The sequence below is a fragment of the Equus caballus genome, chromosome 6, assembly GCF_041296265.1.
Source record: "Equus caballus isolate H_3958 breed thoroughbred chromosome 6, TB-T2T, whole genome shotgun sequence".
Taxonomy (NCBI): domain Eukaryota; kingdom Metazoa; phylum Chordata; class Mammalia; order Perissodactyla; family Equidae; genus Equus; species Equus caballus.
In genome coordinates this window covers 44,992,790-45,017,574 of record NC_091689.1, presented here as the reverse complement: position 1 = coordinate 45,017,574, position 24,785 = coordinate 44,992,790, and the positions used below count along the sequence as shown (strand labels likewise).

Here is a 24,785-nt window from a genome sequence, read left to right as displayed (position 1 = left end):
GTTCCCATGTTGCAGGCGTACATTTTCTCTAGCTACTCTGCAGGTTTTCCTGTAAGCGTTTTACTATTACTTTTAACATAATCAAACAATAACTGTTCGCATATACAAGGGATTCCCTTCTGTTGTACTTGAAATAGGCACCAAATGCTTTTAATTATTCCATTTTTATAGGACCGTTTTCTCTCACTTCTAAAAGATCTTTCAATACGATCTAGGCGGGGGCAGAATTTTTTTTTTTTTTTTTTAAGTTTCATCCTAAAACATAAAGAACAAAACACAATCAGAGAGAAGGAGAGAGAAGATTTGAACATGTCTCTCCCGTTCGGCCCGACTGACATCCTCACAGGTCAATATCCCGCACGTCTGTAGGGGTGCTGGCTTGGTCCAGTTCATCCTCCGACTTGGATCCATCCCCCTGGTCCTGACGGAACTGCTGCAGACTGTTGAGCAGCACCACCTCAATCTGCTCCTGGCAGGCTTTGAGGCAATCCTACAAGGAGAATGGTCCAGACCAGAGCTGTTAGCGAGATCAACAGTGCACAGAGCATTTCATGAAGAAAACATACACAATTCAAGCCTTGCATAATTCCGTGCTAGTTTTCCAGCAGAAATAACTATGAAGTGAAGGAGATGTGTTCGTGCAGTGCCATGGAACCTCACTCCTCCAGGTGGGGTCCGTGGGCTGGCAGCATCAGCATCACCTGGGAGCTTGTTAGAACCGCAGACTCTCAGCCCACTCCAGATCAATCTAATCAGAACCTGCATGTTAGCAGAAGCCCGGGTGATTGGGATGCACGTGAGACTCTGAGAAGCGCTGGCCTAGATGAGGAGCCATTTATGGACATGGAGCACCTGGTGAACAAAGGGCCAACCAGATGCTTTCTGCTTGGGGAAGTTGGGAGGAGACAGAGAAAAGAGGACAGCCAGGACTACAGACAGTGCTCCAGGACCAGACAAATGTAGGATGTGAGGAATAGATAAGAAGGAAGAGGATGGATTGAACGGTACTAACCTTCACAGAAACTGCATTAAGCGCTTAAAACGAAAAAAAATCTGTTTTTCTGCTTATTTGCCACTCCCTCAACTCTGATAAAAATACAACACAGAATGTTTACAAAATTCTGGACACTTGAGCTGTCCAGTTTGGGAATACGCAAGAATTTGCAGCATTGCTTTGATATTAGTCTATATTTGGTAGGGAAAATTTGGAGCGTGTTTGCCCCAGGCAGAAGCTTCTGTTAGTTGGATGCCATGGCAATTCGTGGTGTCACGAGAAAGGGATGATGGTTCAGACTAGCAAGTGGTGTGTGAGCTCAAGAAACTGCTCCTAGTAGATACTTCCCAGCCTCTCTCCTCTGCAAGGCCGCCTTTCTGCACTCCCTTACCGGCATATACATATGGGAAATCTGTTAGATGGATCCTGCCTGGGTCTTCCCACAGTTTAATATATGCTTCCCTCTTGTCTGTTCCACTGTGCAATTTTCACTGCCCAGAAGTTAATGTTTGCCAAGCACAAAAGCATTATCTTTATTTTCCGAAGATCTAAAATAAAGGTGGAGTTAACGACTGAGGAACCAAGTTTCCATTGCCCCAAATTTTCCCTTCCTATCTGTCGACCGTTTCAAACTTCCAACTACAGCTTTTTGTGAAAATTAAAATTAGGGACAAGAGCAGCCTGAGTGCTAAGGGCAGAGATGAAATCTCACCTGGAGTGTCAGAAGGAAGAGAGGGAAGGTGGCACTTGCTAGTCACCCGCCACACTTGCGGGCAGCAGCTACGTTACTGAACTTCTCTGTCACTTTCCTCACTTGTGAAATGAGGATAACAAAGTGGTCACAGAGTGACGATCCACTGAGGCCACATATACAAAGTGCTAAGTTCAATAAATGATAACCATTTATCGTGAACAGCAATAAATCAGTCCTGGAATCTGAAAGAATTCTTTAGATTTCTTTAAAATGGGGTACAGATTAGCATTTGGTCCAGATTGGTGAAGGGGCCACTGTGTGTCTGGCACCAGGGATTGAGTGTCGAACAAGACAGACCCTGCCACAGAGGCCTGTGTGCCACCCTAAACAAGCTGAGGAGTCGGGGACTGGCAAACCACGGACATCTCTCAACCTTTTCCGTGGCATCTACTGCTCACGGCCTCCACCCTGTCTGACCCCCTGAACCTGTGATTAGAAACCTATGGCCTTGCCTGGCCCCTTGCCCTGGTCTTTCCCATGCTCCTCCTCTGGGGCCCAGCCTGCAGCAGCTGTGCTCCTAGCTCACTCACCACTTCCCGAAGGCGCTTAGGTGGTGAAGGATGAAGGCATATGCTTCTAAGGGCACTTGCATTTCAGCAGAAGATATCTAAAAACTTTAAAGCCTTATAATCTACAAAAGTCAATCTTAAAAAGCCAAAGCTACTGGCAAAAAATGCCTATCGTCCAAACTACTCTTGAGAAGGTCCTCCATTAAGAGACCGACAGTGAGTCCAACTCTGTCAGTTTTCCTTTCAAAGCTGAAATAGACAGCTCGTTCTCCATTGGAGCACCATCTGAAGGAGCCGACTTGTTCTTAGGGGCCATGTTGGCAGCATAAAACCATCTTCAAACTCTGGAATCTTCCTAAGATGCCCCCACCCCCAGAAGTGAGCAGGAGCGGAGACGCAGGAGCACAGCAACGGGTCTCACGTCTCAAGCACCTTCCTTTCCTCCCGTGCACCCCTTACTGAGGAATGCTGAGCCACAGAGTTTACGTGAATATTATTTTCCTCTTTCTTTTTTTTCTTGCAGGTACTAATGAGCTGAATCCAGGCAGCTCCTGTGTGAGGTCCCCCACTACAGAGGTCCTTGAGGAGCTCTTGAAGATATGTTTAAAATTTTTTTCTAGGAGGCAGGGGGAATGAATCAGAGCCCCTCCGTAGCATAGAGATAGTAACTGTATGCTTGTCTCCGTGGAAGGCAAATCCTACCAGAGCATACAGCACGAAAGAGCTTCTGCTATCTAAAGAGGATGGCAGGATTCTCAGCTGACTGAGGGACGATAGATATGTGTTTTGTGTACAGACAGATGATAGCCCTGAACCATTAAATTAAATTAAAAAACAAATGCCTCTTAGGTGCCAGCAATGAGGGCTTTTTAAAGAAAGCTTCACGTGGCACAGCAACTTGGTGAAGACTTGCTGATACGAAGTTCGTGTGGAAGCCAATGCCCCCCAATAAGAAACCCAGAGCCTCCTGGCCAATCCTGTCTGGCTCTCCTTCAGAGGCTCTAATTTGGCCCCACAGAGAGGTAATCTGGGTCAGCACACTTTCCACCTCAGTAACAGGAGCAGCTCAGGACGCCATGATCATCGCTACGTTAGCTCACCAGCATCCCTGAGATGGATAGTCCTTCAAATGAGGAGACAGGGGCTCCAGATAGCTAAAGAACTTGCTTTCAGGCCATGCAGGGTCTTCCCTTTGGAGTCGTCAATGTTCCTACTGTTGCTGGTATTCGGCCTCCCCTTCTAGCAGCCTGAGCTCTTAACGGGACAGTTCTGAGGGCTGGGACATTTGCCAGTCACTTCTACTGGACTTTCAGAGCCATGGGACTTCAAGATATCACATGTATCAAGTGTCACATTTATGTAATTTCCAGCCAAGAACACATGTATAGGCTTTTCTGAATAAAATGAAGGAAGATTTCATATAAAACATATACTCTCTTTCCTTTCTTCAGCCCCATTTTAACTTCAATCTAAATTATTACTATGGCCAGCTCTTGATCTTTGATACCTCTTACTTGAAGGGAAAAATGATGACTACAGCAGTTACCCCAGAAATGAAGGACCCTGAACCCCATTCCCTGCTCTCTTCTAGATTCATCTGTGACACAGCAGGAAGCTAAACCTCTCTGTGGTAAACCATGTCCCCCATTCCTGGAAAGCTCTCTGCCTAACCCTCCTTCACGTTCCACTTGTTCACAACTTGGCTATTACCAGCTCAATTTTCAACTGTGTAGATCTCTCGTTCTTAGCTGGATGAAAAACTCCTTAAGGGGAAGACCCTGTCTTGTATTCACAATGTTGAACATTCTACTCTGAGATGGTGGCGAGAAAGAAATCAGCATCCCCCTTCCTTGAGAGAGAGCTCACTATCTGCATTTTGATACCCTCATTTAGCACCGTAGGAACCCTTCTTGGACTTGCAACGAGCATGCGAATTTCCTGTGAGCTGGTGGAAAGTGAAGGAAGAGAAGAACGTGTGGTGGTGCCATTACCTTCAATCAGACACGCCAACTCCACACGGCCCCATTCTTGCCCAAGGAGCTCCCAGTCTCCCAAGGAGCAGGGCAGCAGGGTGCCTGGGACTGGGGTGGGGAGGCGGTGACCTGCGGGAAAGAAGAGCCCTGCCTCAAATCCGCAAGGCTGCTTGTGCCAGGAGGCCAGGAGAGAAGGAAATGGAAGGGAGGCACGTTGAAGAGCCTGAAGCGAAAAGGAGGCAAGGCTGGAGAAGAGTGGAGTTACAGTATTCCCAAAGGGCAGAATTATAAGACGACACACACGGATAATTACAGAATGTGAGAATTTGGGGGTCCAAAGGGCTTTTGGAGATCAATCAAACAGCCAGATGCTCTCATTTTACAGCTAGAGGACTGAACTGAAGCCTGGCTCGTCCCCCAGCTACATCTAGTTAGAAGCTAAGCCTGCCCTTAGAAGGGCAAGCCTTCAATTTCAGAACTCTTTTCCCTATGAACTTCTGCTTCTTCCCAGCTCTAAGTAAAGACATACAGGGCAGAGAATCTCCAAGAAAGGGAGACACAGCCCAAGTGGCCGGAAAAAACCCGACAGAGCCTCCAATGAAAAGATGCTACGTGCATGTAAAGTGCAGCGGCTCTGGGACCTCTGCTTTCCGGCAGCCTCCCAAAGCACCAGCCATTGTGTTAAGATGCCCCAAATTAAGCTGATTAAAAGGAGAGCCATAATGCTCGTCTGTCAGCCTGGACAGGTGGCACTCCACAGCGCTGGAGGTCGGGCAAGCCTCCAACTTCGATGATGATAGGCCCCTCCTCTGCGCGCCCCCAGCCTCGGAGCCCTGACAGCAGTGTTTGTGATCTCCGGCTTGTTACACGGGCCTCCGACTTCCTCTGCTCGCTGGCTCGAGCTCTGCGCCCTGCACCCTCCTCGGCCCCCATGAATGGGCTGACGGAACTCCTCCCATTAGCCCCCAGTGTATCTGCATCACTCCATTGTCACCACACACGCACTGCACTCAACACGGGGACAAAGGGCTGAATGAGCCCCGGACCCCGGCCAACTCAGGCAGAGACAACTTAGGAAACTATCTCATTCTGCCTTTCTTCACAGGCTGTTTGGCCGATTTCCTTGCATACCAAATGAGGCCCGCAGGAAAAATAAGGCAGGAGAGGGAAGCACCAGCTCCAATTCTATCCCCTCCACCGCCCCACCCCCAGCTCCCCTCCCGGCAACTCTTCACAAGGTTCTCGACCACAGGCCCTGAAAAGTTCACCAAGGATGGTCTCAGTGATACAGGGGGCTCTAGAACAAGGTGTGTGTGAGAGGACTGGTGTTTCTAGCTAAGAAGGACCAAGACACACGGCTGGGGAACAGCATCTCCCACAGAGAACAGGTGGTCAACATCCAGGCTTCTTCCACGGCACCACTAAATGTTTGATAATAGCTCAGACAACCAGGATCATAGCATGCCAGGACAACCCTAAGCAAGAAGATCCTGGCATCTTCTCTGGGCAATATTTTAGAATATGAGAGACTTTAGACGTAACCTAGGTAGAAAAGGATAAATATAATGGCCATGTGACTAGAGCTTCTGTCTGTTCTGTTCAACAGCTTCCAGAAACTTCACAACATCTTCATGGCTTGTGAGCCTCAATTCTACTTTTTCCTTAGTGAATTATTTAGCAAAACTGTGTCACGTGAAAATGAAGCGACTTGTTCTAAGATAAAATCAGGTAAAACTCAGAAGACCCTGACATATAATTTATGTGAAGAAATACCTTTCCAACAGACACGGGGAGAGCAGAGAATGAGAAAAACACTCGAACCCCATCTGCCACCCTTTGTCCTCCGTTCTGTCCTTCTCCCTCCCTCCCTCTTCAGCATCATTCCCCAGTGGCTCTGCCAGGGGCTCGGGATAAAGAGCTGAGTAAAACTTGGGTGTTGTTCAAGAGGTTCTATAGACAAGTGAACAGTGAGATAAACGCTGGCACACAGCGTGAGCAGAGTGCCCGGGGACGGAAGAGGAACCCCGATTCAGCAGGGAGAGGTTCACTGGGGAACCGGGACAGTCGATCCCCCTCTCAAACTTACCCTTGGCAACGGAAGCCCCGGTAGAAGTTCCCCTAAAAGCCAGAACTGCTTCTCTGGCTGGTGTCTGTTTTTAGCAACACTTACGAGTGGAAGGAAAAAGTACTTAAAATATACCACCCTCTGAGACTTTCATTCCCTGTAAAACTGTCAGGCTTCTCACTCAGCTTTCTCTTTGGAATGAAGCGTTCCGGTTTATTTTGGCAACGAGAGGAAGCAACAAAGACCAGCTTTCTTAGAGCTGCATGGGTCCCTCCTATCAAAGCTATCTGCCGCTGGCCAACGAGCCCAAGAGACTCGTCTGGCGTTTCAAAGGAATCAGGGTGAAACCCTCCTTCAACAATCTGATCCTTGCCAATCCATGGGCAGAGAACACTGTAAGCTTGCAGAGGTCACAAACAACAAGGTGCCCGGGCAAGCACAGAACGGCAGGGATCCTAGGGTGAAACGTCAGCTCTTCCTGATTCCTATGTGTTAGTGCATTAGAGCCAGGGGGACAAAATGCGGTCCGTGTCTGTGTGTGTGTGTGTGTGTGTGTACATATGTACTTTTTTTATTGTGGCAAAATATACATAACATAAAATTTACCATCTTAATCATTTTTAAGCATACAGCAACATTAAGTACATTCACATTGTTGTGCAACCATCACTACTCTTCATCTCCAGAACTTTTTCATCCTCCCAAACTGAAACTGCATCCCCACTAAACACTAACTCCCCCATTTCCCTCACAGCCTGGGCCCTGGTAACCTCTATTCCACTTTCTTTCTCCACGAATTTGATTATTCTAGGTACCTTGTCTACGTGGAATTATATAATATTTGTCTTTTTGTGCCTGGCTTATTTCACTGAGCATGTTTCCATGGCTCACCCACGTTGTAGCGTGTATCAGCCAGGTTGAACAGTGTTTCCTTGCATGTACATACCACATTTTGTTTCTCCATTCCAAGGATATTTTCTATCACCAAGTTTACTCTGCCGGGAGGCCTGTGTTTTTACATCAGGCCTGGTGAGCTCCTCCCTCTGAGGTGATTTCCTACTGCATTTATAGATCTAACACATTTTCTGGTACCTGTTCATTTACGATCTTCATTTGCTAGGGTGTTACACGCTTTACTCTTGATACTCCCTAGCATTGCTAGGTTCCTTGAAGGCAGGAGCCTCATCTTTCACTTCCCACGCACCAGCCACCCACCCCAACTTCTGCCATGCCTTGGCTCCATGACTGGCTCATCTATTATGGCTTGCTCATCATGCAATAGTCTGCAACAAGTGGGCCTTTAATAAATACTTGCAGAAACGAATGGAGAGGGAGTGCTTGCAATACACCACTTCTTGACTCACGAAATGGTAAACAGAGCTCAGGAAGCAAAACTCACCTCCCTCCAAATGCTAACGCCTTCCAAATTCTAGTCCTTTCATATGCCTTCACTCTGGGCTTCAGCTCTTCAGCACACACAGGCTGGTGGATGGGGGCAGGCTCAGCACTTGGAAGTTAGGCACACACAGAAAGCCCAGCCCGCTGCTGCGCAAGCCTTTCCACTAAGAACGCTCCCAGGGAGAGAGTGAACCAGCCTCTGGGGAGCAGAGGTAAGCTTGGAATTTACTGAGGTCTCAAGATGTTATCTGAAACAGTGGTATGAATTTTATATTCTACTATGTTCATGCGTGGGTTTTAATATTAAAATGTTTAACCCTGGGTCCACTGGTGAGAATGAGGCACATGCCTGCATCTCCAGGTTAATAGCTGGGATTTATTTATTGGAGGAGACCTCTAAGCTGGTTTTGTATCCATTCAACTCAGTCTGACAGCTGACTTGAACAGACTGGCTACATAGTATCTGGAAAGGGCCAGCAGTTTCTCCGGGATGAAATGAGAGACTGGATTGCAGTCCTGAAAAGCAAAGCATAGCCCAAGAGCCTCAGTGGCACCCCAGGAGTGAGCTCTGTCCATCTGAAACCAATAAAGGGAGACAAAGAGATAAGGAAGAAGGCTGGAGACCGGGTGGGGCAATCAGCCAATCAGAGCAGGTCTATAAATATCTGAAAGAGGTTACAATGCCTGGGGGTCAAACTCTTGTCACTGACATTTTTGTCTCTGGGGGTCGAGGAAGGGCTTGTCTGAAGCTGGTTGGGAGTCCTTTTTGCAAGGCAGCCTTAATAGGAGATATTCAGAAAAGGAAGGAAGCGTAACATTTCTATAAATGTTAAGTTCTGTCCAAGATTTGTCTCTAGAGGATTCAGAAGGCATTCTTCACGTGAAGCTGCACGGGAGGGGTCTTTTCAATCCGGATTTTGGAAACCACATTTAAAAAGCCTATGTGTTGGAGCCAGCATTTTAAAAGCATATCTGAGAACTGTTTCAGAGGAGGACCCACGTTTGTTTCCTCACGCCCTTCAACACCTCCCTGAGCCATTTCCCTGAGATGGTAATAAATGCCAAGGCAAGACAGAGGCGGGTGGATGAGAAAGCCAGCAAACTGCAGCCTCAGGCTCTCGACGTTTGACCTTCTGCTCAGTGTCCCTGGTGGAGGCATCAGCCAGGCCTGTGAACCACATCATCCCTTAACTCAATATATTCCCACCGCGGGGTGTTCCGAATCCCCCAGGCACGTCCCAAGGGAGTCATCACGAAGTTCCCCTGCATTCTTGGGCCCTTCCATGGTGACTCGCGGGAAGGCCTCCGAGCTGTCACCCCTCTCTCAGTCGCCTTTAAACCGAAGGCCTTTTTCAGACAAAAAGATTCCAGGAGCTGCTGCAAGGGTGGAGTGCAAAGTTCCCAGGGCAGGCGTCAGAGCTTCCAGGTTCTAGCCCCAGCTCCGCTGCTGCCCTCCCCTCCCCCAGGCCTGTGACCTCTGCCCTCTGCACTCCAGCAGAAACTAAAGGAACTGCTTCTGACCTCTCAGAACCACCCTGGCTCTAACCTTCCGAGGTTTGCAACTTCCAACCAGCTGACTCAGAGCCTCACTTAACCCTGGTCTGTCTCAAAACCTTTCTTCTTCTAAGGAGCTTCAGATTCTGCCAACCAGAATTACAGCCTGTGGGCTGTCCACAGGGCACACACAGGGGAAAAATCTATAGCTAATAATAGTTCCTTGAATTCATTGGGCACTGTATTCTTTTAAGAGCGCTTTTGAATCCATTACCACACTGAACAAAAGGGAAGTGAGAGACGGGCGGGGCTGAGAGGTTCGTCAAGGGTGGGCACCACTCTCGTGGTGGGGCGCTTCTTGCATCTCCACTCCGTTCAGTGCAGCTGATCCTGGCTCTAGCTGTCCCTTCTCTCTGTGCTTTCCAGCCTCAGCGTGTGTGAGCAGACACAAAAGCTCCACACTGTGGAGGAGAGGCAGCCTGACAACGTGGACATAAATGGAAATTAAGCAACACTTCAGACCCATTGGGAAGCCCAGGCCATAAAGGAAAACTAGGAAAGAGCCCTCCCTTCCCTCTGTATCTACTCGCTAAGTTCTTTGCTCTATGAGATGGTGCACAGGTTTTTGAAACCTTACAAGAAGGCCACACCTGAGTTTTGTACTCCCTTGGATGTTGATCTTAGAAAACGGAAACCAACCACAAAAAAAATATACCTCTGACACATCATCGTCAAACCAACTGTCTCTTTCCCTGAGCTGACAAAAGAGACGTCTGGTCCTAACCAAGATGATGGCTGCCACCTACCACGTCTGTGTTGGTGATCTTGGCCAGCAGGTCTACCAGGGCATCACCAGTCAGCGAGCTCACATCCTCATCCTGCTGGAGCCCACAGATGGCAGCTCCCACACTTCCAGTTGCGATCATCGATGGCGGGTACATGGCGAACTTAAAGTCTGTGAGAACAAGAGGCAGAAGGTCAGGGCACAGCAAGAATCTGGCTCCAGGAGCTCCCCAGCCTGAAGACACTCAGAAATAGGATGGTGGCAGGTCAGCTGTACAAGTGACCCCTTACCCTACAGACGCATCCTCTCTTGACTCTTTCCTTCCCAAGACACCATTTATTTATTTGCCACCTCACTGAGGTGGTTCGATTTGAAAGGAGGAGACTGCGGCAGGGAAGGCAGAGTTTATCTGAGTGCGCACAGTGAATTCACAGAGGACTCAGGGTCCCCAACTCTCAGCCCCACAATCCTGTGAGGGGCGAGTGTGTGCAAGGGACTATTCTCGGCCCTGGTTGGGAGGAAGGTGAGTGAGACACGGTCTCCTCTGGGGGTGACGGCAGGAGCAGAGCAAGGAGGCCTGAGACCAATACAGATGAGACAGCCCACGTGCCACATAAGTGGGACAAACCAAGGGTTCTAGATGTGGGAAGGAGGAGGTAAAATTTTATGAAGAACAGTAATCCTGATGTAATTTTGCCACATTCTCTGGACAGGAATCAAGGACTAATGTAGCCCCAAACAAGACGATTTTATTTAAAAAAGGAAATGAAGTGAGAGAAGCAGCAACAGAGGGAACGAGATGGTGGGAGCCGAGCTTCACACAATTCCCAACTTCTAGCCCAATGCCAAGGACCTCAGGACATTAGGAGAGAGAAGGGGAATTTAATCACGCACCCAAGATTAACCATTGCACCATAACCAGATGGATAAGCTGGTTTAGATTTTATGACTCTTGGACCTAAAAATTCCATTTTCTTGCTGGGAAAAAAAAAAGTGGTTTGCTAGAGAGAAGTGCAAAATGAGAAGAAATTTGAGGGGCTCAAACCCCCTCCACTTCCATTTCTCCAAGAGGATGCTCCTAGCACTAGAGAGCTCAGCTTGGGAGACCAAACCCTCAATTTCCTCTGAGCGCTCCCCAAAAGGGGCTGGTGACCAAGATCAGCCACTGCTCCATCCATCAACACAAGAGAAGGAAACCTACACCTTACTCCTGTTAGTGCCGCTGACAGCTACCACCAAGCAACACACAGTACCTTACACGTTATGTCCCGTTTCAGCTGCACGTCAACCATGTAAGGTACACACAATTATTACCCTCACGTTGTGGGTGAGAAACCTGAGACTTCTGAGGGTCTGAACTGCCCTCTCCCCTGCCCTGTGCTGTACGTTAAAGAGGCTGTCGTTTCATCACTCATCCTATTAACGGTCTTGGAGGGGAGCCCATCTTCCACAGCACGCTCTCTCTAGTTTTAGCATACTCCATTGAGTTTGCTGTACGTAGAGTGGGAGGGGGTCAGAAGGGAGGGTTCAGAGGGAAGACATGGGTCATGTTCCACATTTCAGCATAAATATTAGGCTGAATCTAGAAAAACAGTCAACTTAATATTTCTCCTTCTTCCTCTTGTAACAATGCACCCATGCAAGCACCCATATTAGTGATGTCACCATCCAGCATCAAGTTGGTGGTGGTCTTAGAAACACTGCGGGACCCCAGACCATGCACACGCCCTCCCTCCCGCCTCCGCCAAGACCCACGAACAGAGCGGGCCTGGCCGTCTGGCCAGCTTTCTCCTGGACTTCCTTCCCTTAGCTCACTCACATTTCTACCTCTTGAGGGACATATATTGTGGCGTTCCACCCAAAACCTGCTCTCCACTGACTCCTCCAGTGCCTTATCTATCCCCTTGGCTGGTGACAAAGCCAGCCTCTCTGCCTCCTGCTCTGCTGGAGGTCTCTTCCACATGGGGTCACAGGAGACTGTTTCTCTGCCCAATAACCTCGTTAGCTTTCCCCTGTGACACTCATAATGCAGATGAGGCAGCCAGCCCATGGCCCTGGGCCCAGAGGCACTGGGTGGGAGCATCTGGCAGGGAAGGGCATCTCTGCCCAAGGCCTTGGACCAGGAAGCACACCTCACACATGCCTATCTTTGTTGTTCTGCTGCATGCAAAACCAACTCCTATTTTTAGCAAATTAATTAACTTCTGGAAGCCAGAGAGTTTATATGGGCAGTCCTGGGGTACAGCAGGTGCTAGAGTTGCCCAGAAGGACTCCACCTCCCTTCTTGCTTTGCTAGGAAACTGCTGTGGGGAGTTCCCCTGGAGACACTGTCCCCTGCCCCCAGAATTGGGGAGCACGGTGTGCATGAACATGGCTGCTTCTCGGCAGCTCAGAGTGGCACAGACCAGGCAGAGTGCTCCGGTGGCAAGAGAGAGAGCTGCTGGAAGCTGGGCCAGCCACTGTGCCGTTCCTCTGCCGCCCATACAGCAGCAAACCAGTGTCTTCTCTAGCTCCCTGAGCAACTGCCCAGCTCCTCTGGGTTAGTCAGACAGGAGACAACATTAGCACTAAAGCCGGGTCCACACTGTGGGACCGTGGGCAAGTCACTTCCGCCCTCTGAGCCCCAGAATCCCATTTATCTAATAAGGGGTCAAGTTAGATCAGTGTTTTTCAAACTTCCAGCTGCAACTCATTAATGGGTCATGAAGTTCATTTGTGGGTCATGACCACCATATTTGTTGTTTAACTGAACAGAATAGGATAGAAAGTATCAGTAAGTAATGCATGTAGTAAGGGTAAACACTGTTTTGAGAAACTTTTGTATCAGTTTGACATGTATCGTGAGTTTGTGTTATAAAATGTATTTCTTCCTTCATGGTTGAAGTCAAAAAGTCAGAAGACAGCAGAGTGGCTAATCTCCCAGATGCCTTCCAGGTCTAATTTGCTTTTACTCAAGGTTCTGTACTAAGAATGAATCCCAAGGAAAAGAACAAGAACGAGACAACAGAACACAGCACAGCTTCCCCCCGCCAGCAAAGTCACAAGGCATCTACCCCCCTCAGAGCAGTGCTAGTTCTGCATGGCATCAGGGGCTGCCCCAGGCCCACTCGCAGGGACACCCCCTCTCTGTGGGTAGGGGAAACAGCAGAGACAAAAACACCAGAACGAAACATCTGAAGGGTCGTGTCCTTGTACTAGTTCTATTTAGTCAACTTCTACAGTCACCCGTGGAAATTTCCACCCAACCCATTCAGCCATTCCTGGAAACCTTAAACTTTGGCTGTGTAACCATACTGAGAACCACTCACGATATCCACTTGAGAGGAGGCGGCAGAAGAATCAAAACTTCATGCACATGTGCTATGATCAAGGTTATGATCTTCCAGAAATATATGAATACAAACACACATGCGTACGGATGAACTGAGAGGATACAAAGCAAATGTTTGTAAAATTTTCTACCACTGGGGGGGAAATATGAACGTTTGTAAAATTCTCTTGTAATATTTTATTTTAGCAAATAAAAACCAAGTAAAAACCTCTTAAATCTCTACATCTCTTGGTCAAAAAGGCCAACAAGCCATATCTTGGTGCAGAAGGCACACCCTGGGGTGGGGATCTATCTCCACCCTCAGTTGCCCACCTGGAAGGATGAGACATTTGTGACTTCCTGAGATCCCTCCTTCTCCTGCAGCAAGGTGACAGGCAGTTAACTGACCAGTGACCCGTTCTGACCCAGTTCTCACAACATGTTCCTCCCTGTTCTGGGCAGCATGGATGACTCCCCCCAAGATACACAAACACAGTAATACAGCACGGTGCATTCTAAATGGCTAGGTACATACAACATGGATAACTTCCAAAGAAACCTCTCAAAGAAAGGAGGTGCTCAAGTGGACAGGAGCATTGGAGACCGCGGAGGACTCTCCAAGGAGACAGGAAGGATTTAGACAGCAGAGTTAAGAAGCTCCAAGAATCAGAATGTGGAGGACACAGGCTGATGTCCCTCTACCAGCTGTGTGAAGATGGGCAAGTTACCTGAGCTCTCTGAGCTTCCATTTTCTCACCTGCAAATAAGGATAATGATACCCACCTCATAGGGTTGTTCTGAGGATGACTAAAATAATCCATGTAAAAGTACAGTGCCTGGCTCATGCTAAGCAATAAATGTCAGCCGCCGCCACCACCGTCATCGTCATCACCACCCGTTCTCACCACTGGAACTTCCTGTGGGATGGGGATGGGCAATTCTGACTGTGGGAGATTCTGTTCAGCATCTGCAGGGGCGAGGAGAAAGGTGCCCAGCATCCGCAGACTGCAGGCAGATGCTGAGAGCAGGCCAAGCACACCAAGGCCAGGAAGAATGAGGGCTCTGATGCCTGGAGAATTCTGCACTATCAGTCATGTAGGTGTCCCAGAAACGACCTCATCAAGTCCCCAAAGCCTTCTGCTGGTTTGTCAGGAGCAGAAGCCAGGGGCCACAGGAGAATGAAAGAGCTCACAAACATGCAATGAAGGAAAGACAGAAGTTGGCACCCGTCTTCCCAGTGCACCCCACAGTCATCAGCTGTCTCTCACCCAAAGGCAAGGACAACGCCCACATGCTGGAAGCCTCTGCATGGCCTCCTCCTCCTCCTGGTGAGGATGTGGAGACAAGGGGCAGATGCTAGGGTGATCCCAGCTCTGCAGACAAGCACGGGCGGCTCAAATGCTGTGGGCCCATCCATGGGGTAGTGATGGCAAGGTATTAATCCAAACAACTCCGAATTCATCTATTTCAAAACCCTTTCTTTGACAGGTGAATCAATGAACTCTTGAGAGGTTAAGTAACTTGTCTAGTGTCTAATGCTGGGCCTGGAGTTAAGATCGAGGCTTTTGGACTCTGGATCCAATGTTCTGTATAACTTACCAGAAGGTGACTAGCTCCTCCAGGTCACCTCCCACACCCCACCAAGGAAGACAAGGTCGCCTTTCCAATCAGAAGTGCAAGAAAGAGCCCTGGCTCAGGAGTCAGAGACAGTCCCGGTCCCAGCCATGGCCCCCAGCACGTACAAGCTGCTAACCTCCCAGGATGCCAGAGGAGCTCCTCGGGGCCCCGCTGGACCCCTTAATTTGGGAAAGGGCAGTGAGAAGTGCTCCCAACTTGGCACCTTGGTAAGATTTCTCTGAAGAGTTCTGATCTAAATGGGTTGAAAAACCATGGATTACCGGGTGGGGCAGGCAGCTCAGCCCTGCTTGTTTTGGCTGCAGCGGCGGGGCCTTGAGTGCAAGAGCGGCTGCTGTGCTTCTGCTCACCACTAGGGGGCGAGAGGCACTTGTTCCGAGGCTGAAGAGACCCAGGGAAGCCCCAGCCAGGCATTTCCCCTCTCCTCCCACCAACCTGCAGTCAGGTGGAAGTTTAAAAGGCCAGAACCCTGGGCGCTCATTGGCCAGCAAATGACGTGAGCAGCACACATGTCATCTGCCACCCCCAGAATAGGTCCAGCACGCCCTGTCCTTGTGGGGCAGGACTGCCACAACAAGCTGATGCCAACTTCACTCCAAAGGCCGAGGGGGAAGGGGAGGGGAGGGAGACGGCTGGAGAATGGAAACAGCCTGCTCCTCATTCATCTATAGCTAGACAGGAAGTGAGACAGCCCTCCTCTCACTGCCTGTCCCCACAGGGCGCACTCACAGAAGAACTGAGACTCCCGGTTCAACATACCACTTCCCCTCAGCCCCATGACCTCTCAGCTGTTGAGGCAGCTCAGGGGCTCACAGATGGAAAGGCAGTTTCAATTCTTCCTTCCTGACAACCACCAAGGCCAACCTCCCTTTCTGGATCAAGGGCCAAGTCATCCACCCTCTCTGGGCCACCACCGTCTTGCTATAGCCTGGGGATGAAAAGTCAGGAGACATCTTAAGGCAAAGCCAGGAGGACTCAGAGAGCACGTGGGTTGTCATCAGCACTGGGACCCAGGCCCCGGGGTGGTGAGCCTGGTCCTCATGCGCGTGGCACAAGAGCTAAGCATGGCATCTTGAAGTGGGGCTCCTGGGCAAACAGAGGGAGATGTGGGGTGCCCTGGGTAGGGAGGATGAGCACCTCCTCCCCCACCCCCGCACCGAGTTCAAACTCAATGCCACCGGCTCTTCTAGACTAACTGGAATCATCTGTTGAGCATGATATCATGCGTCAAGAATCTCCCAAGGCCAGAGCGCGATCCTGAGTCATCTCCAATGGTCTTCTTCCCTCATCAGAGACCTGGAGGCTCCACCATCAGGGCTACAACCAGGGGACGCTAAGACTCAGTTCTGCTTCCTGGGCATCAAAACCTCTAGGAAAGGGTGTACCAGGGGCTGGCAGTTATAAAGGTCTCGACCTCACCCAAAGGCCTCCAGTGACCAGGACCGGCCCGGAGAAGGACGCCAGGCAGATGGAGGCAGTCTCGCTCCCAGAAGCCATTTTGGACTGAGCCAGGAAGGGAAGGAGGGCACCTCTGCGTCTCAACACCATCTCACCCTCGGGCCCCTTACGGGAAGACTGACACTCCACTCCCCTTCCTGCAGCCCCTCTGTGCTCTCCTGCACTCTCTTCCCCTTTCACACACACATACACTCTCCATGCAGACGGCAGAACGACTGCCAGCTCTTTCACAACCAGCTTTCCCCATAAACTAGCCACACAGCCTGAGGGCTGGCTACTTTCTCCTCTGGACCCACCGTGGGCCTCCAAGACCCCAGCTGCAGGTGCTTCTTCAGCTCCAGGACAGAATATCCAGAATTGGGGGGAAAGGAGAGAGGCATGAGGCTTTAAGGAACAGGCTGGAGTGTCTCCGGATCACCTACCTCTGGTCCTCCAGTTACCTTGCCCCTGCTACCTGCCAGACAGCCCTCACCCATGCGTCACACTCTGGCCCCAGAGTGTGGAATCTCATCTAACTGGAAGGCATTTCCTCCAAGAAAAACAGCCCTTGGCCTTCACGCTGTCAGGCTGACTGCCATAACCGCCACACAGTGGGGATGCTATGCGACTCAGTCACCCACCCAAACTCAAGGGCAGATCAGGAAAGAAATGCCTTGCAAGACAGGCCCGTCCTTTCTAGACCGAGGAAGCTTCTGAGAGCCTTGCTCTGCTCTGACTGGTCCCCGGCTGAGCTCAGCACTTGGTGCGTGGTTTTCCTTTGGTTGGAGATGCTCTTCCTCCCATCTTTCCCCACCCCCTGCCCAAAGCTAGTTCAAGGCTCCCAAAGGCAGTATCCGCGACTTCCTCTGCCTCCCCTCAGACCTCTGTCGTCAGTCCTCGAATCCCAGGCTCCCTATTCTGGCCCCAAAGTTGGCTGCCACCCCAAGGATCTAGGCAAGGAGGCCAGGAGTGGGGGATGGGATTCTCAATTTTAGAAAATGGACCTTTACCGAATCTGGGGACCTGCCTGTGCCTGGTATGTTCACCCACCATCTCTACCCCGCTCAGAGATCAGAGAGGAGGAACGGGCAGACAGACCCCAAAAGATCTGTCAGTCAAGAGACAAGGTTGAAGCAGAACTCTGGCCATCAACAGCTGGGCAATGGCGGAGCTGCAGGTCAGGGGGTCAGCTGTCCTAGGGCCAGAGAAAAAAGACTGGTTGACCCCTCCCCCAGAGTGAATCATGACAACAGGGAGGAAAGGGACAGCCGGGCCTGGGAGATAAAATGACGAGTCAATGAGGGACTGACCTCTAAGGCCCAGGCCAGACAGCAGAAGAAGGGAGGAAGCAGAAGAATGGCTACTGTCTAAAAGGCAGCAAGCAAGGATCTATGCAGGCTCTGAAGAATGGTCCCAGGGCTGCAGGACAGGCAGCTAACTCTCCCACAAAGGGGCACAGGGCACAGACGCAAGCCGCAAGCCGTGAAGTCCTGGCTGGATCTGGAAGGGCGGGACTAAAGAAAACAGCGAGAGGAAACCTGTGCCCTGGAATCAACCGTAGGTGGCTTGGAATCCGACATTCGAGCCAGCGAAGGCAAAGTGAGAGGTCCTGCCGGAATCGGATGAGGGCAGCTGGAAAGGTCATCATATCCATCTTAGTTGGAACAGTTAACATCGGAAATGGCAGCATTTTCACAGTCAGTACCCAGGCACGTCGTCCTGCACAGTCCTTAGTCTACAAAGTACTTCCTGGCACATCAACTCTTTCTAATTTTCATTTGCCAATCACCCTCAAAAGGCTGTAGGATCATGGGGCTGGCCCCGTGGCCGAGTGGTTAAGTTCGCGCGCTCCGCTGCAGGCGGCCCAGTGTTTCGTCAGTTCGAATCCTGGGCGCGGACATGGCACTGCTCATCAGACCACGCTGAGGCAGCGTCCCACATGCCACAACTAGAAGAACCCACAACGAAGAATACACAACTATGTACCGGGGGGCTTTGGGGAGAAAAAGGAAAAAATAAAATAAAAAAAAAAAAAAAAAAAAAAAAAGGCTGTAGGATCATGTATCAACAGGCATGTTTTGCAGATAAAGCAGCTGAGGTTCAGAGAGGTTAAGCAGCCTGTCCAAGGTCACCCAGTGATAAGGAGGAAAGCCTGACCTTTTGACTGTGAACACAGAGCATATACAGTATTGCATATTATATGATCATCTGTACATACTCCTGAATAACATGTAACAAGGTACTGAAAACAGTTAACCCCTGAGCCCACCTACGCAACTCAAGCACTCCTGGCAAACTTGAGCTGAACTCCTCCCCACGCCCCCCGGGGGGCAAAAGGTCTGCCCAGAGGGTGGGTTCGTTACTTAATTCTGATTGTGAAAATACGAACTCCTGACCTCTCTCCCCTGAACGATTAAGGTTCCAGGGTCTCTACCACAGCCACTACCAAGAAAACAACGGTAGAAACTGTCCAAGTTCAATTTAACGAGACAGCATCAACCACTGTCTTTAGTTTATTAGGAAAATGCAAAGCAAACGGGGCCAATAAAAACTATGTATCAATTGTGGGATCAACATGACGGGTGGAAAGCTTTTAACATGAAAAAGCCACTTGAGACTGCTATGTACGTTAAAGGCTACAACCCAAGTCTAAACTCCCCACGTGAAGGGAAGGCGTCAGAACCCAGGGCTTAGAAAGCCAGTCCTTGCTGCCAGCCAGCCAGGTTCACTCCCCCGGCCTGCGGAAGGAACAGCTAGAAGGCTATAAATGCCCCACAGTAAAAAGAATTCCTTCGGCCTCCCTTACCACTTATCAGGGCAGGCAGCACATTTATCTCGACGGTGTGCCTTTAACCTATATTTGCTCCCACCCCCCCACCCCCCAAATTTCCTCTTGGGCTTATCTCCAAGCCATCCTTTTCCTCAAAAGATTAAAGATTCAAACACAACCAGAGAGCAGTATATATAATTTTCAAAGAGTACTTTAGACATCATAAAGAATATTTTAACAGGTACAATTTTTTTTCCCTTACCACACCTGTCCTCGTAAACCATTTATGAGTTCAGCAGAGAAAGAGGATATACCAGCCCAGATAAAGTAAAAAGAAAACAGCCCAAGAATGAAACCTTGGACTCTAGATTAGTGGGGACCACCCCCTTCCCTAAACCCTCAAACCCAAGGAAGTTAGCACCCCGCTCAGCCTCCCCTTGAACACTCCCCAAAGGGCGCTCCAGCCTCCCCCGGCTCCAGGCGGCTCCTACCAGTGGCACACAGAGCAATGAAGGTCTGTGCGTGCTTGCGGATCAAAGGCAACTTGTCATTCGGCTGGGGCAGCTTGCGGAGGATGTGCTCGATGAAGTCGTGAGGGGTGACGGCTGCCAGGTTCCACTTCAACTTCCCCAGCACCACCAGCTCCCACTCCTGGTAAGGAAGGGAGGAAGAGAACAGTATAAAACCCGACGGCTGCCCTGGTGTCAGGGCCTGGGGGTTGGGATACAGACCAGTTTTAACGATGCTCATTAGGACGCTGCTAGATCGTAAGGTGGACCCATTTGTCAAAGTGTCCCTAAAGCTTTGAAGTTGCTGTTGACAGCTCTTCTTATGCTTCAAATGTCAGGCTCCATGGAAAAAAATGAGTGCCCAGGTGGCAATTGCCAAGATTCTGCTTTCTTCTATTTCTTTTCCTCTCCAGCTCTCCCACCCCCACCCAACCCTGACTTCCATGCAATGCTTTTGCCCGCCCATCCAGAAGGTTAAACCCACAATAAGAAACTGCCAAGGTCATTATGGCCCTTTGGTAGTAATTTATTGTCTATGTCCCTATCACTGGATTAATAGGCTTTTTAATCCTCATGGAGAAATGATGCACACAGATGAAGCTCAAAATAAGGTTCCTTGGCCCAAATCCTTGGCAACCAATTAGCTTGCTTGTAGTTGGTGCCAAAAAGTGCCATTTTCCTCTCTACTATTAAAACGTCCCCCTCGACATATAATGCAGTAATCTTGGGGAAACGATACTCAGCCAGAGAGCACCCTTCCACCTAGATGTTGCACAGGCCTGTCATCACGATTGAAGGATCGAGATCATCATTAGTAACCTCACTTTGCAGCTGGAGGTGATTCAGGGCAAGGTGAAGGTGCTTGTCCCAGGTCATGAAATCCCTCAGTCCAAATGCTGGGACAATACAACCCTGTCCTCTGGGGGCCTCTCCCCACAGCCCACCTAGTGAAAAACCTGTTTCTCTCCCTCATGGAGGTATTTTTGGGGAGTTGTGTTCACAGGAAAACAAGCCAAAAAGAAAACCTTAAAAATGTGTGCAATCAGAGGGGAAATAGGTCTATCGATCAACCATCATCAAAAGAAGGAGAGGCAGAGACCCGCCTGTCAGTGTACCCCGCTCTCCCATGCACCCCAAGATGCCTGACTCTCTTTCGTTTGCTGAGCCAGCAACCAGAGTCCCAGCCTCCTCCTGCAGCACGAACCAGCTGTGTGGTCTGGGGTGGCCTCAGCTTTCTCGTCTGTAAAATAGGACTCCTCCAGACCCCACCCTCTGGGATAGAGAGACAGGTAATGGAAAAAGGCACGTTTATTTGGAGCAAGAGAAATGAGCTTGGGGGGGGGTCCCAGAGAAACTGGAGTGTTCTGAAGTATACCTCAGTCCACCATCACCTTGAAATAAATGAACCAAAAGAAAAATAAACTAGTCCCAGTGCTAACGATTTTTTCTTTACAAGCTTTAAAGGCTGCTTTGCCTTTTCACAGAGGGTGAGTAAAAAACCCGACAGACTCCGAACAACCAGGGTCTTCAAAGATGGCTTAGAATTCCAGCCCTCCCTCACGGGGGCATGTGAGCATAAACCACTCCGCTTGTCCCATTATTAAAGGAAGCAGATCTCCCAGAAGAAAGCACCTTTCGGGGCCTCTCAGACCAAACCAGAAGCAGCTGAAATCTGGCAGCGGTTCAAAGGTGAAGTCATTCATGCCCCTCTCTACATTCTGGGCAATTCTATCCTTGCACATGTCTGCCACTAGATGGCAGCACAGCCCCAGAAAGGATGGCCTCTCTCACAAAGGGCTCAGTTCTAGCAGCCAGGCTCAGCCCTGTGGACTTCGTGCAGGCCTTGCCAGTAAGCAGGGGGCGGGGGGCGGGAAGAGGGGGCCCCTTTTTCAAACAGTGCAGAGAAAGGTGTGCAGACCACTGAAGGTGGGCCTCGGAGCCGCTCTACCATTCCAGGGCTGTTGCAACATGGACATCTTAAGTGTGAAGCTGCAGGGAAAAAAAGTTAGATGGGACGGGGGAAAGGTTTGTTGGCAGAAACCCAGAGTCAAGACAGGACCCCCGTGGTTGTATAGCGGTCACAGCCCCACTGGAGCTAGGAACCGAGGCCTCAGATCCCTCCAAAAAATGCCAAACTTTGACTCTGCTCAGAAGTCTAGGAGCTGATATTTAGTGAACAACTACTATGTGCAGGTTCTTTTGAGATGTTCTAGATACGGAAGACGCCACCTTTGAACTCAGGTACTTAGGAGACACACCATGACCTTCTTACCATGTGAGAAGTCAGACTATTTTCTCAGAATTCAGTGATCGAAAAATTGGAATTTAATTAAAATATTGTCATTATGTTCCAAGCCTCCCTTACACACACTCACACATGCGGGCACACGTGCACACGCACGCGCACAACTGCAAATGAATCCCAACACCACAAATCTCCGTGGGGATCTTAGTCCCGGATGTAGCCTCAGTGCTTGGCACAGCAGCTAGCACACAGTAGGGACACACACAGTCTAATGTTAAATGAGATACGTCCCCTAAGTGTGAAAATTCCAGTGTGGGGTAATTTTGCATCCTGAGAATCTGTTTTGGGAGCAGTGGGTAAGAGCACATTAGGCCAGGAGGCAGCGAAGAGCAGGAATGGAGGGAGAAAGGAGACAGTCATTACCAGCAGCTCCTGAGGCTTGATGGAGTTGTCGGTGTAAATGCACAACTTTTCTGCCGTCAGGGGAATGGTCTCCTTGAGCTTGGAGGCTAGGAACATGCAGACAGCACCCAGAAGCTGCAGATGGGTCTTAGGAGTCGGGACCCCTGCCAAGAAGCGGTCCAGGTAATTCATGGCCAAAGGGAAGACTTCCTCTTCACACTTCTGCTCCTCACAGACCTACAATGGGAGAGTGGGGGGGGGGGGGGGGGGGGGGGGAGGGGGAGGGAGAGAATAGTATAAGGAAAAGAGAAAAAAAGAGAGAAAAAGCATAATCTATGGAAACAACAAAAAATATTTAATTTTGGGGGGGAGGGGTGTAGACTATGTGATAAGAATAAAGACGAGGAAATTGGGGTGACTCTAAACAGCCCATCCGTGCTCGGGTCTTCCCCGGGAGCCTGAATGAAGAGAGAGGCGGCTTCAGGACCCGAAACCAGGAGTCAAAGAACCGCGCGGCGGCCGCCCAGCGCGACGCTGCCTTTGGCTCCTCACTTCTCCGCTCAGTCTCACTCACTCACTCTCTTTTTTGGATTTCGTCATCTTTTCAAAAAATCAATAAAAATATTCTGGAAGCTCCGGGGGTCCCCTTCTTGGTCCCATCCGGATCCCCAGACCCTGCTCTATCATTCCCGACAATTGGAAAAAATCTCCCGAGGGGTCCCTGCGGCCCAGGCGCCGCTATTGGGGGGGTGGGTGGGGAGAGGTGGGGAAGAGAGGGGGAGGGCGCAGAGGAGGAAGGGCGCCGCAGCCTCGGCGGCTGGAGTCTGAGCATGGGGAGACGGTTTCAAAAAATAATTAAAAATCGAGGAAATACCCTAGAAAAGCCCTTTTGGCGTGAAAACCCCAAAGAGGATGCAGGCTTCCCGAAACGGAGGTTTCGGGTGCCGGCAAGGTCTGTATCTGGACCCCTGGGGCTTCGGATCCCGAGGGGGAACTTGGAGGGGTGAGCGCCGCGGCGGGAGTGTCCGGCGGCGGCCCACAAGGGCAGAAACTGGGGGACGTGGTGACGAGCTGGGGGAAGACGAGGATCGGGGGGCCGCCGGAGAGAGGCCGGGGGACGCTGACCTCTCCTTTAGGGGTGCCCCGATATCCCCCCTACACACACCTCCTCCCCCCTTCCTACCCCACCCAAATCGCCGCACCGAGGAAACTGGAAAGCCAAACCGTAAGTAACCTTTGTGAGGTGGGGGTGGGGGGAGAGGGCACTATTAGAAGTGCGGTGGCCAGGATAATGGGGTGCGAGGGCGAGAGGGCGACGTTTTCCAGTCTTTCCAACCGGAGTTTGCAAAGCAACATGGCGAAACCACGGCAGGTCCAGAGCTGTGCATACGTGGGCACACGGCTTGCTCGGCAAAGATTTGGAGCAAGGGTAAAGAAGTGGTTCTTTTGGGTTCCCCTAAAACACACGTTTCTTCAATATGACTTCCGGGGCTCCTGAATTCCCCATTTCTCTCCTCCTCCCTCCTCCCTCCCCCTCCCCCCTTAAGTGCCAACGCGGAGTCGCGACCACATGCGGGGACCTGAGGCTAGGACGAATCTGCTCTGGCCTTTTGGGGGGCTTGCTTTTTTACTCTTGGGTCCCGATTTCACGCTTCTAGTCCCTTCTTCACTGCACCGAAAGCAGCCGCGGCTTCGCAAAAGACAGGTCGGGATGGGGGTGGGAAGAAGAGGCAGCCACATGCAGGCACACGCGCGCGGGATGCTCCCCCACCCCCGCCCCAGGACAGCCTTGTTTCTCCCAGATTTTCCTCCTCCCTCCTCGCCCCCTCCCCCAGTTAATCTTGCATCCTGCAAGGATCAGAAATGAAGCCACGCGTCTCGCCAAAGGGCGCGGGATAACCTCGCGCAGAGGAGCGGGGCGGCGGGCGCGGAGGCTGCCCTCTTCCAGTTTTAGGGTCCCTGCGTGGGAGGGGGCGAGAATCCGGGTGGGGACAGACAGAGCGTCTGTCTGCGGACCTACCTCCAGCATCCAGGTGGCCACCATCCTGCGCATATAGGGCTGGATGTCCTTCTGCACGCATTTGAAGTAGGAGCACTGGGGAAGGTAGCGCTCCTCGATGGTGAGCAAATTCTGCAAAACGCGGTCGTCGTAGAGCAGGTTGGCGTCCGGCACAGCCCTGCGGACCGGGTCCACCTCGCAGCACAGCAGCTCCATGGCCAGCCCGGTGCCCACTCGTTCCCCTGCTTTCTCCGGACTGGAAAAGTTTTGTTTTATTTTTTTGGAGGGGGAGGGGAGAGTGTTCCCCTTACCTCCTTCCTTTGGCTAAATAGGGAGTTTTCGGGGAAGAGTTAAGAGCAGAGAGAGAAGCAGGAGGAGAAGAGAGGAAAGGGATGGGCAGTGGGAGAGAGCGCCTCGGGGGCTGCTAACTCTGCCTGCCCTCCCCTTCAAACTGGTCTCGCTCTCCCCAGCTCGCTCTTCTCTGCTCTGCGAGGCAGTGACGCAAAC

The 24,785-nt window shown here is 50.6% G+C and overlaps 1 protein-coding gene and 1 long non-coding RNA gene across 2 annotated transcripts in view; one reads left to right on the top strand and one right to left on the bottom strand.

The window, feature by feature from the left end:
- Nucleotides 1-144: 144 nt before the first annotated feature.
- Nucleotides 145-24,785, bottom strand: CCND2 (cyclin D2). Its single transcript, NM_001309189.1, has 5 exons — nucleotides 24,300-24,785; nucleotides 22,301-22,516; nucleotides 19,615-19,774; nucleotides 9,994-10,142; nucleotides 145-490 (listed from the first exon to the last, which is right to left on the bottom strand). Exons 1-5 carry the CDS (start codon nucleotides 24,492-24,494, stop codon nucleotides 341-343), a joined length of 870 nt encoding a protein of 289 aa, NP_001296118.1. The 5' UTR covers nucleotides 24,495-24,785; the 3' UTR covers nucleotides 145-340.
- The window catches only part of LOC111773899 (uncharacterized), a 29,876-nt gene continuing 28,135 nt past the window's right edge, over nucleotides 23,045-24,785 (top strand). Inside the window, exon 1 of the long non-coding RNA XR_002808604.2 lies at nucleotides 23,045-23,504. This is a non-coding gene — a long non-coding RNA (uncharacterized lncRNA). The remainder of the gene's footprint in view (nucleotides 23,505-24,785) is intronic.